Here is a 15,708-nt window from a genome sequence, read left to right as displayed (position 1 = left end):
TACACACGCATGTGCGTTTGTGCTCTAGGGTGCATCAATGGAGCCTGGAAAAGTCCTGTTCAGGATTTACACATTTCACAGGGTCCTTTCTTACAGCTTTCAAGACATTTGAGCCATTGTCCACTTCAGGTTTTGCACCTCTCCCTTTTAGGCAATTAAGCTCACCTGGAACACCCATAGTCAGTGCTCTGCAGCCTGGGGAGTGAAGCAATCATGCCTGTTGTAATGCAAGGTTAGTGAAACCACAACACTGTGTGGAGATGGACAAACAGTAGGTCAGCTAGGATTGGCAAGGGGTAGTAGGAGCTGAGACATTGCTGAGTTTGGTTTGTTGAGAGTTTATTTTCCTCTGAAGCACTGTACTGAGTGATAGTGTGAGTTTGTCTGGGTGGTTGAAGTTGGGGGAGGGTGGCTGGGGTCTGACATGGATGTGTACCTGTAAATTACTCAAACTCACCACTGTTTACCATGACACCGTTAGCTGGTACCTGTACCCAAGAAAAAATTTCAATAAAAATTTCTCAACCCAAGGAGCATTATTACACCTCCCCCCCCAACTCACAGAATGGACCTTGCTACATTATATCCTCTATTATATTACATCCTGGCTGAGGATGATCTTTCAGACCAGATTTGGAGTACAATAATACAATTCTGCAGGGTCTCTTGTGAAAATCCTGAATAATGTTCATCATTCTCCTTTTTAGATGATGTGCGGGGTGTTGTGTGTGGTGGTGTGTGTTTTTTTTTTTTTTTTTTTCAAAATATTTGATTTTCTTAACTTTAAAGCAGCACTGCATGCATTATGTTGTGATCACACGCATGTTCTGCTTTGCCCCGTGCCCACCAACGCAGTACATTGCTCTGAACTGGGCCTATTGGAAATTAATAGATTTCAGCTTGTCTCATTGTGTTGACTCTGTGAGCAAGGCATTCCAATGTAGTTTACTCTATAGGTACCTATTTTGTTCAGTAACCACTTTTATTCATTTGGGTGAATACGTTTTATAGCAATTTGCAGGATTGAGCTAAAAAAAAAAATTCTTTCATACGTGGCTATAGTTCATGCATGTTCAAGGGACTGCCAGCAAATTAAGTTCCCTCGTGGCAAGTAATTATTTACTAAATACAATTTTCATCTTTACCACTAATGCCAGTGACTGCATAGTAAATATCGACTTCCCTATAGATGCATATGGGGCCTGAAAAAAGCAGGCAGGTGCAATAATGTGGCCAGTAATGAACCACTTTCATGTAGCTCAAAGCTCCAGATATCAGATCATTTTAAAATGACACAATCTTCTAGTCCTTTGTATAGCTTCCTTCAGTTTATAAATAATTCAACAGTATCTAATGGTCAAACAGAAGTGTTCTAAACACAGACCAAGATTTGAATCTGTAAGAATGCAGTTGCAAATGCAGCCTCATGTTAAGATGGAAGAACACCAGCAGGGGTTTCCATGATTAGCTGCGGGAGGCAGTACCATTGAAAGCAATGTGAAGCTTATGACTCCCACAGTTAATCATGGCCACTCGCATGTAATTGCTCATGCAGCAATCACACGTAAATGAGTGGCTCTGGATGCATACTGCCTGCGCTCAGGGCTGATCCCTTACATTAGATTACATGTGAGTGACTGCAGGTGGTGGTATCCTACTAATGTTTTCAATGGTACTGCTTCCCACAGCTAATTGTGGGAACCCCTGCTGGAGTTTTTTTGGCATATTAACCCAAAAGCAATCTTTTTCTTTACATTTACACATAATTGGCAATGCTTTGCAGGCTATTTAACTCCCAGTGAACCAATGCCTTGTTTCCACTGAGCGGATCGGTACGGAACGCTATTTTGAGTGCTTCCATTATGAAAACGGTTCGGTTAGGGCGGAGCTACGATACATTCCACTGATTGGCGGATGTGTGACGCCATGCTAGGCATTTTTTCTAAACCCACGTATGGCCCCTGGTGCTCCGACTTGCAATGGAAATGATCACCTGAATAGGCTGAACCATTCTAGGCCTTCCAAACTGTACCGATCCGCTCAGTGGAGATGAGGCATTTTGGTCCTTGCATGCATTCCTTTTTAGGTGTGGAACTGGGCTTGAAGCTACCACCATTACTTAACAAAATTCCTGTACAAGGGGTAAGATCCAGTAGCTATGCAGTATTTTTCATACATGTACTATAAAAGGTACACTACCACTGATGGTTTGAGACGCTCCATTTTCCTAGTTTGGAGCTTGCAAATGCCTGGGCCACACATTAAATTTGATAACCTGAGTGGCTGGACTGTTGGCATACATTTTTTTTTTTTTTTTTTAAATGTTTTTGGGTAGAGTGCAGAAGGGTTAGAACCTCTGCAAGGAATCAATTGCGTATTTGAGGGGAAAACTTGCACTAACTTGTTCCAATAACCACTGTCAGAGTCCCCTCTATAGAGATGCATGCAGCAATGAAACCTGATAAAGCTTCAACTGTTTCCCCATTCTTCTAAGGTCTTGGTATGATCCCTCCAATGGGCAGTAGTAAACCGCACAAATTTATTTTAATTTTTTTTTTAACCCTGCAAGGTAAAGGCATAATGTGCTAGCGTGCTGTCTCAACTGAGATGACTTCCATCTTTACCCAGTCTTCTTCCCGGTTCGCGTGCTCAGGCTGTCTGTTCTCGATGTCACGGAGCTTAACATGGGACTCTGATGGGAACAACCTGGTTTATGCTGTCCCTTCAGAGCACATGCACCAGTGACATCACCTGCTACATGCAATGTGAATATCCTATTCAGGGTACCCACAGGCAAGCCTTATTATTATAAGCTTGCTTGTAGGTACAAGTGTAAAAATAGACTACTTCCACTTTAAGGTCCTTGACTATACAGTATATGGTATTGTGGCATGGAAATGCATGGCAACTTTAGTAAAAATCAGTATTTGCCATATCTGCCTAACAGAACAGGGAGGAGACATTCAAGCCCACAAGTACATTTCAGTACTATTGCTGCTGCTTCCGAGTAAAACATGGGCACATTCCTAAGGTAATCCTGCTACTTTTATTTTTTGTACAAAATAACAGGGTTCTGTGTGTGTATATGTATGTGTATGTATATGTATATGTATATGTATATGTATATATATATATATATATATATATATATATATATATATATATATATATATATATATATATATATATATATATATATATATATATATATATATATATATATATTATAATAAATTTTTTTTTTTTTTTTTTTTTTTTCCTAGCATGCAACAAAAACGTAGGATTCTTCATCAGATAATCTGATCATATGTACCAGGCTTTAGAGCAGGGGTCTTAAACTGGTGGCCCTCTAGCTGTTGCGAAACTTCCCATTATACCTCTGCCTGTGGGGAGTCATGCTTTTAACTGTAAGTCTTGCAATGCCTCATGGGACTTTAGTTTCACAACAGCTGGAGGGCTGCCAGTTTGAGACCGCTGCTTTAGAGAAATGCGGTTGCATTCAAAATCTGTAAATGAAGAAACTACAGGCAAAGCTGGGAGTGTACAGAAGCCTGGCACTGCACCCACAATCCACTAATCACAGGTGCAATTTTTTTCTTTTCCTTAGCTAATGTTGGGTGTGTGCAAATATTGTCACATAGTCCTTGTACCTGTTTCAGCCCTGACACTGAGCTTACTTGAAGCTGACTGGGCGAAGTGACAGGCTTGCTTTAACCCCTCCAAAAAAAATCTAATGTGCAGACTTGTTCTAACCTTTTTAGACACCTGGTTTACTGCAATAAGATATTTCTTTTCACTTCAACAGAGTGAAAGAAGTAATGTTCTAATTCTTCAAGGTATGTTTAGATCAGTGGTCTCCAACTGTGGCTCTTTGCCTTTCTCCAGCCCTCTGGGGTACCATTCCTCCAACTGACATGCACAAGGGTTCACCATTCCTCCCACTGACACCAACAGTGAGGAACCATTTCCCACTGACACCAACAGTGGGGCATTCTTTCCAACCACACAAGTGATGGGACACTATTCCTCCTGACTACAGGCACTAATTTTATATTTTTTTATATAATTTTTTTTTTTTTTTTTTTCTCCTGACTCTGGGGCATTTTCTATTTCCACTTGCCACTTCAGCCCCCCTAATGTATGAAGGCAAGTAAACTGGCACTTTAGAATGTTTGAAAACCCATGGTTTAGATCATCCAGAATCCTTAAGACTCTGAACTAACACATTTACAGCTTTCTGGTCTCTTATCTGGCCTGCCTCCTTATTGTACATGGAGGCCAACAGAAAGGTTGGGAAGTTCTGGTAGCTATTTGTAGTCTGGAAATTTTGGGTTGCCAGAGTGCAGTGAAAATTGTCTAACATTATAACGTACATTGGATGTTTTTCTTTTAGCCTTACAGGTTATAAACCTGGACCTTCAGCGACATGCAAATACTATTGCACATAGGACCAATGAGTTCATGACTGAAAAGCTTGTTGTAAGGAGAGGTGAGCCATTCAGCATGAAAGTCATGTTCAACAGGACTGTGCAACCTGAAGACAACCTGAAATGGTGGACTCAGACAGGTAATGCATTTGGTAGTATTAAATTCTATAAAAATACAACATTCATGCAGATTCAAATCATTGTAATTCTGATGGAAGAGGGCAGGAAAGTAGTCATGCCTGCTTAAACTGTAAAATGTGGGGTAATGCTACATTTTAGCATTGTCCTTGTAGCACCCTGGAGTTTAGGCGCAGTTGCTCCTATATTTACCTGCCAGGAGTAGCTAACGTGGCTAATTGTTAGGGATTATCTGATTTCTTAAAGTGGATGTAAACCCGAAAAATTTTTCTTTTTTTGGTGTCATAATGTAGAGTATAAGATTTCCTATCATTTGAGCCCAGTCTTGTCACACAGTTAATCCATCTCTGAGCAATCCTTTTTATTGTTCAGTGAGATAAATCTTGACAAAGAGAGAAACTGTCAAAGACTCCCCCTTGCTCTGAGTGACAGGTGATTTACATCTTCTTTTAATTCCCTCCCACTCCTTTCTTCTGCTGCTCTACCAGGATTGGATGTTCCACACCTCAGCATAATCTCAGCCCTGGCTGCAGACACTCCACTGGTCTGATGGTGGGGGTTTGCTGCTGGACACAGCTATTAAAGATATATGGCAGAAAATTTGGTTTGCACGCAGTGGAATGTGATATTCTTTACCTGTGGCAAAAGTTTGCTCTAGTGCTATCCTTACACAGAAGGAAATTATTAATTGTATGTATTTTGTTCAATTTGGTTCAATATATGCTCACAATTCACATATTTGGTGGTACACTGCAATATTAGTAAGTTAATATTAGCACAATTATCTATTTATAATGTGGTGTCAGTAGTTTTTTTATTAAATTTCATTTTTTTTTATCATATAATTTTTTTTTTTTTATTATATCTTTATATATTTCAGCCCTGTTGGGGCTTTGGTGACATGTCAGACAGGGGTCTAAACTGAAACCCCTGACATCTCCCATTTTGAGACAGAGAAACGGACAGAGGATACAGATACCCCAGTCCTTTTCTCTGCATTGAAGATAAATGCAGGGAAGACAGAGGCTCTTCTCCATTCGTAAACTGAGCATAGTAACACACAGGCTACTCTGCTCAGTTATCACTGGACACAGAGCGATCGATAACGAACGCTCTGTCTCTTTCAGAAAAGAAAGGGGCTGGTAATATACCGGCCCCTTTCTCCGCTCTCCATCCTGACAGATTCCCCCCCCCCCCGCGCAGCCCGCGGTAGAGGAGAGGATTGTAGAAGAGAGGGAAGACACGGAGGGGGACGGAGGAGTAAGATTTCTTCTGCACATGCACAGGAGTAACATGAGCACGCCCTGCTTCTTCACAGAACGTGCTCTGTCACTCCTGCACATGCACGTCAGTCTTCCCTGGCACGAAGCTCGTCCTCGCAATGCCGGCCAGGGGAGTGTAGCGGTGGGCGGAGGAGTCCTCTGATGTCACAACACCGAGTGCCGGGAATGAGAAACTCCCACCAATTTGGCAATATTGCAGGGCAAATTACAGCTGAGGGGGTGAGTAATAAAACAAACAGATACAAGCAGGAGGCATGTATATCATTATAGATGTTAACTGTTTAATATCTTGCAAATGATGGTAGTGGGTTTACATCCACTTTAAGTCTGGCACTGCTGCACTTTTCTCTTCTGCCGCTAGGTGGCTGGGTACCTGGTGGCATTAGAGAAGAGGGCAATGCAAGGTCAGTTTATGTATGAGGTATCTCTGCCAATAGGCAGGGGTTTTCTTGGATCCCTTGGCCTGCTGGGAGAGTATATGTATGTGTCTATCTAGATTCATATTGCAGTCCAACCAGAAGTGACGGTTCTGCCAGCTGGAGAACCTGTCATGGTTGGAGGTAGAGGGGATGCTGTCGCCACTAAGGGACCAACCACCTTATAACCAGGAACCACAGTGAGTAACTGAAGCAAGTACTGGAGCAGTATTCTCACCAACCAGGGGACTCTGAAGAATCAAAACTTCAGTGGGTATCAAGCCAGGGACCCAGCCAGCAGAGGTGATGCATGCAGAGCAGCCTTGTGTGTTAAGCCAGGGACCAAGTAGGACAGTGGGGTGATGCTTGAGAAGTATCTTGAGTGCCAAGTTGGGGACCCAGCAGAGAAGCGGGGGTGATGCTTGAGGAAGATCCTACATTGAAGTTTGGAGGCACTCAAGGGGTTCTGTGGCAGAGAATCGTCTGGTCTAGTGAGAGACTGGGAGCTCAGTGAGCTGAACTACAAGAAGTGGTTGTAGTAGAAGTGAAGGAACCGTTACACTTTGTGTAAGGAACTGTTAAAGACTGTTGCCATAGACAGTGATTCTACACGTGCAGATGTGGTGTCTTGCTGGAAGCCTTTCTCTGCATGGCTTTCCTCCTGTTGAAGTCTCGGAGGGGGAGGGGGGGGGGCACTTTGGTGGCTATCCTTCTTGCATGTGGACCATATGATTGGAAAAGCGAGCCCGTTGGCTGTGGCAAAGGGGAAGATGGCAGTGAGTGCCTTGGGAATTTAGCAGCAAAATCCCTAATACCAACCAGATGGTTTCTGAGCATTTGAGATGATCCCCCCCCCCCCCCCCCCCCCCCCCAGGGTTTGGATACAAATAGCCCAGAAGCTTCTGCTAAAACCACCAGCCACAGCTCCCTCTTACATCACATGCTGTGGTTATCACAACAGTAGGTTGTCAGCCTCTCCCTATAAGCCTGATTTGTAGTACATTTGTAGGGGTGAAGAGGGGAGACCTGGTACATACAAAGTTTTTCTCAAGTCGTCTTCCAGGACGGCACCCTGAGAGATGACTGGTCCACCTGACAGGAAACACAATCAATCAAGAGGTTAAAGGCCCCCGCCCATCCCGATGCTCCTCAGTTTTTGATTGTTTCCCCACAGCGAAACCGTTTGTTATTTTTCTGTTGACCTAAAAGCCTGGGGCTGGTGGTCTCCCCCTGGGAGCCGGACCAAATGCCTGGGAAGCCTCTGGGTCCGGCCGGATGGTTCTCATCCTTCCTGGGGGGTTTCCCAATCCGTGTCTCGGGGGGGGGGGGGGGAGAGGCAGCAGACCGTGCTTCTTTCCATGGAAGAGCCCCCCCCCCCCCCCCCCGAGTGCTGAAGAACCCTGGGTGCGGTGGTGTACCCAGAACTTCAGGGGCCAAATTTCCTGTTGCCCTTCCTTACCTGTGCGGTGGCCGTGCAGTTGCAGGAGTTGGTGGTTTTCCTTCTACTGGCTACAAGACCACAGGAGGTGAGTCTGGGACCCGTTCTGGTGTCTGGCCAGGGCTGCCATTCGTCCGCCTGTCCACCGACCGTTCACGGGAGGTCGCGCGGCAAGAAGCTCTACCTGGAGAGCTTTTCTTCCAGGGACCTTGCTGAGTGTAGCTCAGCACCATTTTCCTTAAGATCAGGAAATTACATCACTTCCTCCTCTAAGAGGAGGGAGTGGGAAGGGCTGCACCAGGAAGTGACCTCAGGTCCAGTATCACTTCCTGTCTTCGGCAAGATGGCGGTGGCGAGTTGCAGCCAGCATACAGAGGATATAAAAAGCCACAGGGAACAGGCGCCCATGTCTCCTCTGCGTTCCTGTATGCAGCACCTCCCAGGGAGAGATTGGAAGTAGCATGGAACATGAGAAGGAGAGACCTGCAGGGTCTGCGGCCATGGAAGAGACCACAGGGTGAGTCTGACCGGCCTTCGGAGGTTTAGAGGGGGAGGGTACCCCAACTCTTCTCCTCCGACTCTCACACTGTATGCCTGTGTGTTTTTTTTTTTTTTTTTTTTTTTTTTTTTTCAGGGGACGACGCTATTGCCCGTGAGGTTGCCAGCCGTCCTGTGAAATCCTCCACCCGCTCTAAACGATGTGGGAACTGTAATGACAGGCTACCCCCAGAACATCCAAAGCCCTTCTGTTTTAAATGCATACAGAAGTTGACAGGGAAGGAGACATCTCAGATAATGAAGGAATTTCTTACTGTGCAAACTGAGATGCTGTCCACCTTAAAGTCTTTTCAGGCCACCCTTAAGCCTAGGGATTCAGAGGCTCACTCTAGTAAGGATGCCTCTTCCCAGGAGAGCTCCGCCTCCTCTAGGAGGTATCGGGCGGAGGTACTGAAGTATCCACTCCCCCACGATTCAGAGGAAGAGTGTGATTTAGAAGTTCCTAATCAGGAGTTTTCTGATGAAGGGGTGGTGGACAGCCAAGAGGAGGATGGGAGGGAGGAATCCAGGTCTAGCAGACATATATTTTCTGCCGACGACATGGAAGATCTTCTGAAAGCTATTTATGCCTCAGAAGAGATTCAGGAGCCTGCTGCACAGGTGTCCGCTCAGGATAGGATGTATAGAGGCTTTATTAAACCACAGGCCAGGGTCCTTCCGGTACATTCCGCCCTTAAGGAAGTCATCTTAAGGGAATGGAAAGAACCAGAAAGAAGGCTTCTGAAATATAAAACCTGGAAGCGTAGATGCCCCTTCTCTGAGGAGAATGAGGAAAAGTTTTTCAAAACTCCTAGACTAGACGCCTCCTTAGCACAGGTCTCTAAGCAGTCAGATCTTTCCTTTGAAGATACCGGTAACTTAAAGGATCAAATGGATCGCAGGGCTGAAACCATTTTACGCAGAGCCTGGGAAGCTAACGCTGCGGCTATGAGCCCCGCATTGGCCTCAGCTTGCATCGCGAGGAATGCTGACACGTGGGTCTGTAAATTAATGGACCACGTATCCCGAACCTCAAAATCCAAGGAGGTCCTGGATTCTCTGGAGGTCATAGGGAATGCTGTCGCATATTTAGCAGATGCTGCGGTTGAGACAGTGCGTACAACCGCTAAGACAGGTGCCTTACTAAACTCAGCCAGGCGAGCCCTTTGGGTTAAAACCTGGGATGGGGATAGCTCATCCAAGACCCATCTATGTGGTCTCCCTTTTGAAGGGACGCTCCTTTTTGGTGCTGGCCTAGATCAGGCTCTAGCCAGATCTACCGAGAAGGGGAAAAAATTTCCTACTAAACCTAGGAGAGAGAGGAAGCGTTTTTTTCCTGGCCCCCAGGCAAGGAATCGCTTCCCCGAGAAAAAGGTCTCCCCTAATAGATGTTGGGGCGCAGGAAAAGACAAACAAAAAACTGGCGTTCTCTTTTCCAGCCAGAAGTCAGTTGACAAGACCCCCAAATGACTTTCCGGTAGGGGGCAGACTTTCCCACTTTTGCCTCTCGGTGGGAAAGGATCACCCAAAGCCCCTATGTACTTCGGATCATAAGAGAGGGTTACAGATTGGAGTTTCTCTCCCCTCCACCCCCCAAGTTTCTCTTGACCTACCTTCCCAGGGATCCCTGCAAGGTGGTAGGAATCCTTCAGAATATAAGAGAGCTGGCCAGTCAGGAGGTTATAATACCTGTTCCAGTGGACCAGCAGGGTCAGGGGTTTTATTCCCACATTTTCGTGATACCAAAACCCTCAGGAAGGTATCGTCTTATTATAAATCTAAGGAACCTCCAATGTTTTTCTTCGTTACAAGAAGTTCCGCATGGAGAGTGTCTATTCCCTCAGGAGACATCTCCTCAAAGAAGTGTTTATGGTGACCTTGGATTTAAAAGACGCCTACCTTCATGTTCCCATTTTTCAGGGCCATCAAAGCTTACTGAGATTTGCGATCGCCTCTCCAGAGGGAGTGCAACACTGGCAGTTCACAGCCCTCCCCTTTGGACTGGCATCCAGTCAGAGAGTCTTCACAAAGGTCATGGCCGAGGTGGTGGCTTTTTTGCACCTCCAGGAAGTGGCATTGATTCCCTACCTGGACGACATTTTGATTTACAGTCTAAGTCGGGATCAACTACTTCTGGATCTATCCAGAGTAATGCAGACCTTAGAAGACCTGGGATGAATTGTCAGCAGGGAAAAGTCCTCACTGACTCCTGCTCAGACAAAGTTGTATCTAGGTTTCCTGGTGGACTCCTCAGAACAAAAGTTAATTCTACCTCAGGGCAAGGTAGAGGGCCTCATATCAGCGGTCAGGTCGCTGTTACAGGCAAGCACCATCTCCTACAGAGGTATCATGAGAGTTCTGGGTCTAATGACGTCAGCTATCCCAGCAGTTCCTTGGGCACAGCTACACTCCAGGCCCCTCCAGCACTTCCTTCTATCCTCTTGGGACAGAAGAAGAGACTCTCTGGACATAGAGATAGCCATTCCGGTAGAAGTAAAGAACTCCCTTCACTTGTGGCTCCTTCCTCAGAGGCTTCAAGGGGGCCTCCTTTGGAGCCAACTTCAGCCTCTCAGGTTAACTACAGACGCAAGTTCCTGGGGGTGGGGAGCCCACCTAGAGGAACTAATAGCTCAGGGGTCCTGGAATTCAGAACAGAGAAGGGCCTCCTCCAACTTTCGAGAGCTGTTGGCCATAGGAGAAGCACTAAAGGCTTTCGAGGGAAGGATCAGGGGCCAGGAGTTGCAGGTCTTGTCAGACAATGCCACGGCAGTGGCGTTCCTGAATCATCAGGGGGGTACCAGATCTACAGCACTCCTATCCCTATCTGCAGAGATCCTGTCCTGGGCGGAAAGTCGGTTTCCTTCCATCTCTGCAGTCCACATAAAGGGGACATTAAATGTAGAGGCCGACTACCTCAGTCGGCAGCCGATTCTGCAGAGGGAATTGGAACTGAATCCAGAGGTCTTTTCCCTGGTAAGTCGGCAATTCAGCGTTCCAGAGATAGATCTCTTTGCCCGCAGGAAGAGCAGAAGGGTAAAGAGATTCTTTTCCCTTGCTCGAGAGAGAGAGGCTCAGAGGGGATAGACGCGTTGGCACAGGTCTGGGACTTCTGACTCTCCTATGCCTGTCCCCCTCTGGGACTAATTCCGAGGGTCCTTCAAAAACTGTTCCTCTCGAAAAGCAAGTTGATTCTAATAGCCCCTTGGTGGCCCAAGAGAGCCTGGTTTCCAACCCTGCAGGGTTGGTCCATAGCCCCACCGCTTCACCTCCCGGTCCGGGGCGATCTTCTCCTTCAGGGTCCTGTCCACCACCCAGACCCCAGCTTCTTCAAGCTGACGGCCTGGCTCTTGAAAGGCAGAACCTGCGGGAGAAGGGGCTGTCGGACAGAGTAGTGGATACACTGCTCCTTAGTAGGAAGCCAGTCACAAGGCGTATTTACGCCAAGACCTGGGTGATTTTCTCTCGCTGGTGCCAGGAGAGAGGGACTTCCCAAAGAGAGATCCCTGCTATCTTAGAATTTCTCCAGGATGGAGCAGATCTAGGTTTGGCAACCAAGACCCTTAAGGCGCAGGTTTCAGCCTTGTCCTGTTTCCTTGAGAAACGTTTGGCATTACACCCCCTGATCAAGAGATTTCTCTTGGTCAGGGAGAGGTTGTCCCCTGTTCAAATGTCCAGGTGTCCTCCTTGGGACCTTACACTAGTACTGGAGGGGTTAACAAAGGCCCCATTTGAACCGATAGATCAGATCCCCCTTAGGATCCTGACCTTTAAATTAGCCTTTTTACTAGCAATCACCTCAGCTAGGAGAGTAGGTGACATTCAGGCTTTTTCTATTAAAGAACCATTTTTTTCTTTATTCGAGGACAGGGTTATACTTAGGCAGGACCCCCTGTACCTCCCTAAGGTAGCATCAAAGTTCCATAGGACTCGAGAAGTGGTGCTGCCTTCCTTTTTGTAGTAACCCCAAAAGTGAAGGGGAAGTTTCTTTTCATTGTCTGGACGTCAGACGCTGTTTATTATCCTACCTAGAAAGGGTTAAGGAATTCAGAAGGTCCAGCCACCTTTTAGTTAATTTTTCTGGCCAAAAGAAGGGCCAACAGGCATCCAAGGCTTCTATAGCTAGATGGATTAAACATACCATTTCGTTAGCCTATGAGCAGTCAGGTAAAGCAGCTCCTAGAAATCTTAGAGTGCATTCCACGCGATCTCTGGCAACCTCCTGGGCGGAAAGGGCCAGAGCTTCGGTGGAGCAGATATGTAGAGCCGCTACATGGTCAAGCCAGAACACGTTCCTGAGGCATTATAGAGTGGAGTTACTATCTCCTCAGGACCTGGCATTTGGCAGGAAGGTCCTGCAAGCGGTGGTCCCGCCTTAAAGGTAGGCCTGAGCTACTTGCTCTTCTCTCAGGGTGCCGTCCTGGAAGACGACTTGAGAAAAGAACCAGTTACACTTACCGGTAACGGTGTTTCTGAGAGGTCTTCCAGGACGGCAGGCCTACTTCCCACCCGTTCTATTTAGGAAAACATGTAATATTTAGAGTGTGGTGGTGGTTATGTTTTTCACTCTCGTGCACTGGTGTGCGTCAATACTTTGTCACAACTGAGGAGCATCGGGAGGGGCGGGGGCCTTTAACCTCTTGATTGATTGTGTTTCCTGTCAGGTGGACCAGTCATCTCTCAGGGTGCCATCCTGGAAGACTTCTAGGTATACCACTGAACAAGTTTTTAAAGTAGGGTTAGATGTGCAGTGGTTTGCAGGAACCTGGAGGGTTCAGGAGTAAGCTCCCCTAGTCAGCAGGTGCACTAGGTAATCCAGCCCTATTAGCCCAGCTGCTAGGAATCCAAAGTTTCCCCAAGCTGACCCGACTTTTAGGATATAGCAGGGATCAAGCATCTGTGTGGCACAGCAGAAATGCATGGGGAAGGCACAGTAAGGATTCCCCTGTGAACAGATCCTCCTTTTGGGGGTTACTTGCTTTGGGTAACATTTCATAAGCTCTAACATCCCACTCCACCTTTACACTGCGGTTATTTTTACAGTGCAGGAGGTAAAAACCTTTTTGTTGGTTTGGACTACAGTCCACTCAATGGTAGAACTAGAAGCGATTTACCATAAATCTCTTCCTACAGCCTTTGAGGATTTTCTGTGCAAACCTCTGTAAGAGCTACATATGTAGACCGGTAGTTGCTTGCTGAAGGCCTGCAGGTGGCCATTTACCTCCAGACTAATTTGGTGACCACCTCTTTTTAGAGGCTCTTAATTGGTCTCTAGGGCTGGGCTCATTAAGGCCCCTTTTTACACGAGGCGGACGCCAGTCTGCCTCGGTCCGCCGGCTCAGCGGGTGATCTCTCCGTTGATCTCCGCTGAGCCGGTGGATGACAGGTCCCTCTCTGCTCACTTAAACTAAGAACTGGCGCTCAGAGGCTATAAGGCAAATGACTATAAAAGTTAATGGAATTATAAAGTCTAAAAGCTGGATCAATCGCGGTGTAATCAGGATGGTGTTGGGAGTCTTGGACAGGAGCCAGGAAACAGTCTAATGCAGGAGAGGATCCCTGGAGGATAAGTCATAGGTAAAACAAAACACCGGAATAAAACTTTTCTTTTCTTGTGGGATACTGTGTGGCCAGATTCACGAAAGGCAGCTCTTCTTGTAGAGAGAAGTCAAACTCAGATCCATCCAGGTAAAAAAGAGAGAGAGGAGCGCCACTAAGTAAAATCATTAATTCACCAATATAAAATCAAAGTATCAACTTACATTTAGGAGCGGTATATAGAACAGACAGATGTAATTCCTGATGGAAGAGGGGGAAGGGAACAGGCAGTGATTACCCGGGGATGCCTCCAAACACAACGCAGTCTGGCGGGGAAGCCAGGACGGTGCAAAGCCTGTCTGCGGGAGGACAGAGCGGCAGCCCAGGAAGCAGCTGGCGATGTTGTCAATGAGGAGAAAAAACACAACGCGTTTCTGAGCATGCGCAGGGTCTGCACGGCACATGCGCGCTCCTTTATCAAGTGTAGAGTAAGGGAAAAGTGAAGGGCTATTTATAGCTAATCAAAGGTCATGGGTGGACTGATTGAATGAATGTCAATATGACACACGGACAATAGCAATGTTATATAACACGGCCGGAGCACATATCTGTATATTTATGAGGGAGCTGGATGTCTGATATCGTTAAAGAAAACTGGGGAGAAAGATTACTAGAGAACTATATGTCTAAAATGGGTGAATGATTAAAAGAAGATGTGTCTCAAAAATATATATATGCATATATATCTGAGCATTTATGATAAAACTATCATAGAAGTATTATAAAAATATATTATGAGGACATGATCACAAGGTAAATTGGAGAATGGGAAAAAAAGGGGGGGGTTTGGAGATGTGAAAATTAATTTAAAAAAATGAAAGAAGAATTATATGGCAATGTAAAAAATAGAAAATGGATGATAAAAGAAAAAGGGTGTATATATGTATATGTAAAACCTATGTCTGTACTAGTGTAATAAAAATGAAGAAAAAAAAAAATTGGGTATAATAAAAATGGAAACAAAAGTAAAAATAAAAGATTATTGCTATACATGATACATACAATATGCTAAATGTCACGCCCCTGAATGATTGGTGCGACAAAATAAAAACAAAAAGATTAAATATATTAGATTGCGACTTACGGAGCACCCATAATCGCATACAACTGATATGTGCAAGAAATGCGTGAATGACATTATTACCAGATAGCCAATGGTAGGTAGACAAGCTAAACAAAGATAAATGCAAGAGAAACCATTCTGAATATATAGGATGGTTTTGATTTCCAGTTCCTCGCATACATGATCGCATTTGTATGCAATTTGTTTGTATGTATTGTTTGTATGTATTTGCATAAAAATGATATATGCAACAATGCGTGAATAACATTATTACCAGATAGCCGATAGTGGGCAGGCAAGCTAAACAAAGATAAATACAAAAGAAACCATTCTGAATATTTAGAAGATAGTGTTAATTTCCAGTTCCTCAAGCGTGTCAAGGATATAAATCCAGAACGTTTCGTGCTAGCACAAACGCGAAACGCTCGGCTTCAGACAGATCTTTTGGTATGGACTCAATGACCCAGACTTGTAGGCCTCTAGTGGAGCGAGCATGATATTTTAAAAAGTGACGTGGTACACTGTTTGTCGCTGCCTAATTCAACCAAACGACGGTGCTTGCCAAAGCGCTGTCTTAATGGGCAGATGGTCCAGCCTACATACAAAAGTTTACAGGGGCATATAAGGCAATACACTACATAGTCGCTGGAACAGTTGTGGAATTTGTCGAAGGTGAAGAGTCTACCTTTATGGGTAAAACTTTTTTGGCCATGGTTCACAAAGCTGCTGCCTATGGAGGGATCAGATGAAAACAGACAGCATGTCTGTTTTTCATCAGATCTCACCCGATCCGCCAGCGACAGACCTGGAC

General features: G+C 45.5%; 1 protein-coding gene across 1 annotated transcript in view; it reads left to right on the top strand.

The window, feature by feature from the left end:
* Positions 1–15,708, top strand: part of LOC141113380 (protein-glutamine gamma-glutamyltransferase E-like) — a 99,786-nt gene that overhangs the window by 24,446 nt on the left and 59,632 nt on the right. The window contains exons 2-3 of the mRNA XM_073606442.1: positions 3,806–3,836; positions 4,394–4,567. Coding sequence (XP_073462543.1) covers positions 3,806–3,836; positions 4,394–4,567 — 205 coding nt within the window. The remainder of the gene's footprint in view (positions 1–3,805; positions 3,837–4,393; positions 4,568–15,708) is intronic.

This window comes from Aquarana catesbeiana, linkage group LG12 (genome assembly GCF_042186555.1).
Source record: "Aquarana catesbeiana isolate 2022-GZ linkage group LG12, ASM4218655v1, whole genome shotgun sequence".
In the NCBI taxonomy this organism is placed as follows: Eukaryota; Metazoa; Chordata; class Amphibia; order Anura; family Ranidae; genus Aquarana; species Aquarana catesbeiana.
Note: the sequence above shows the minus strand (reverse complement) of the source record. Positions and strands in the feature narration are given on the sequence as shown.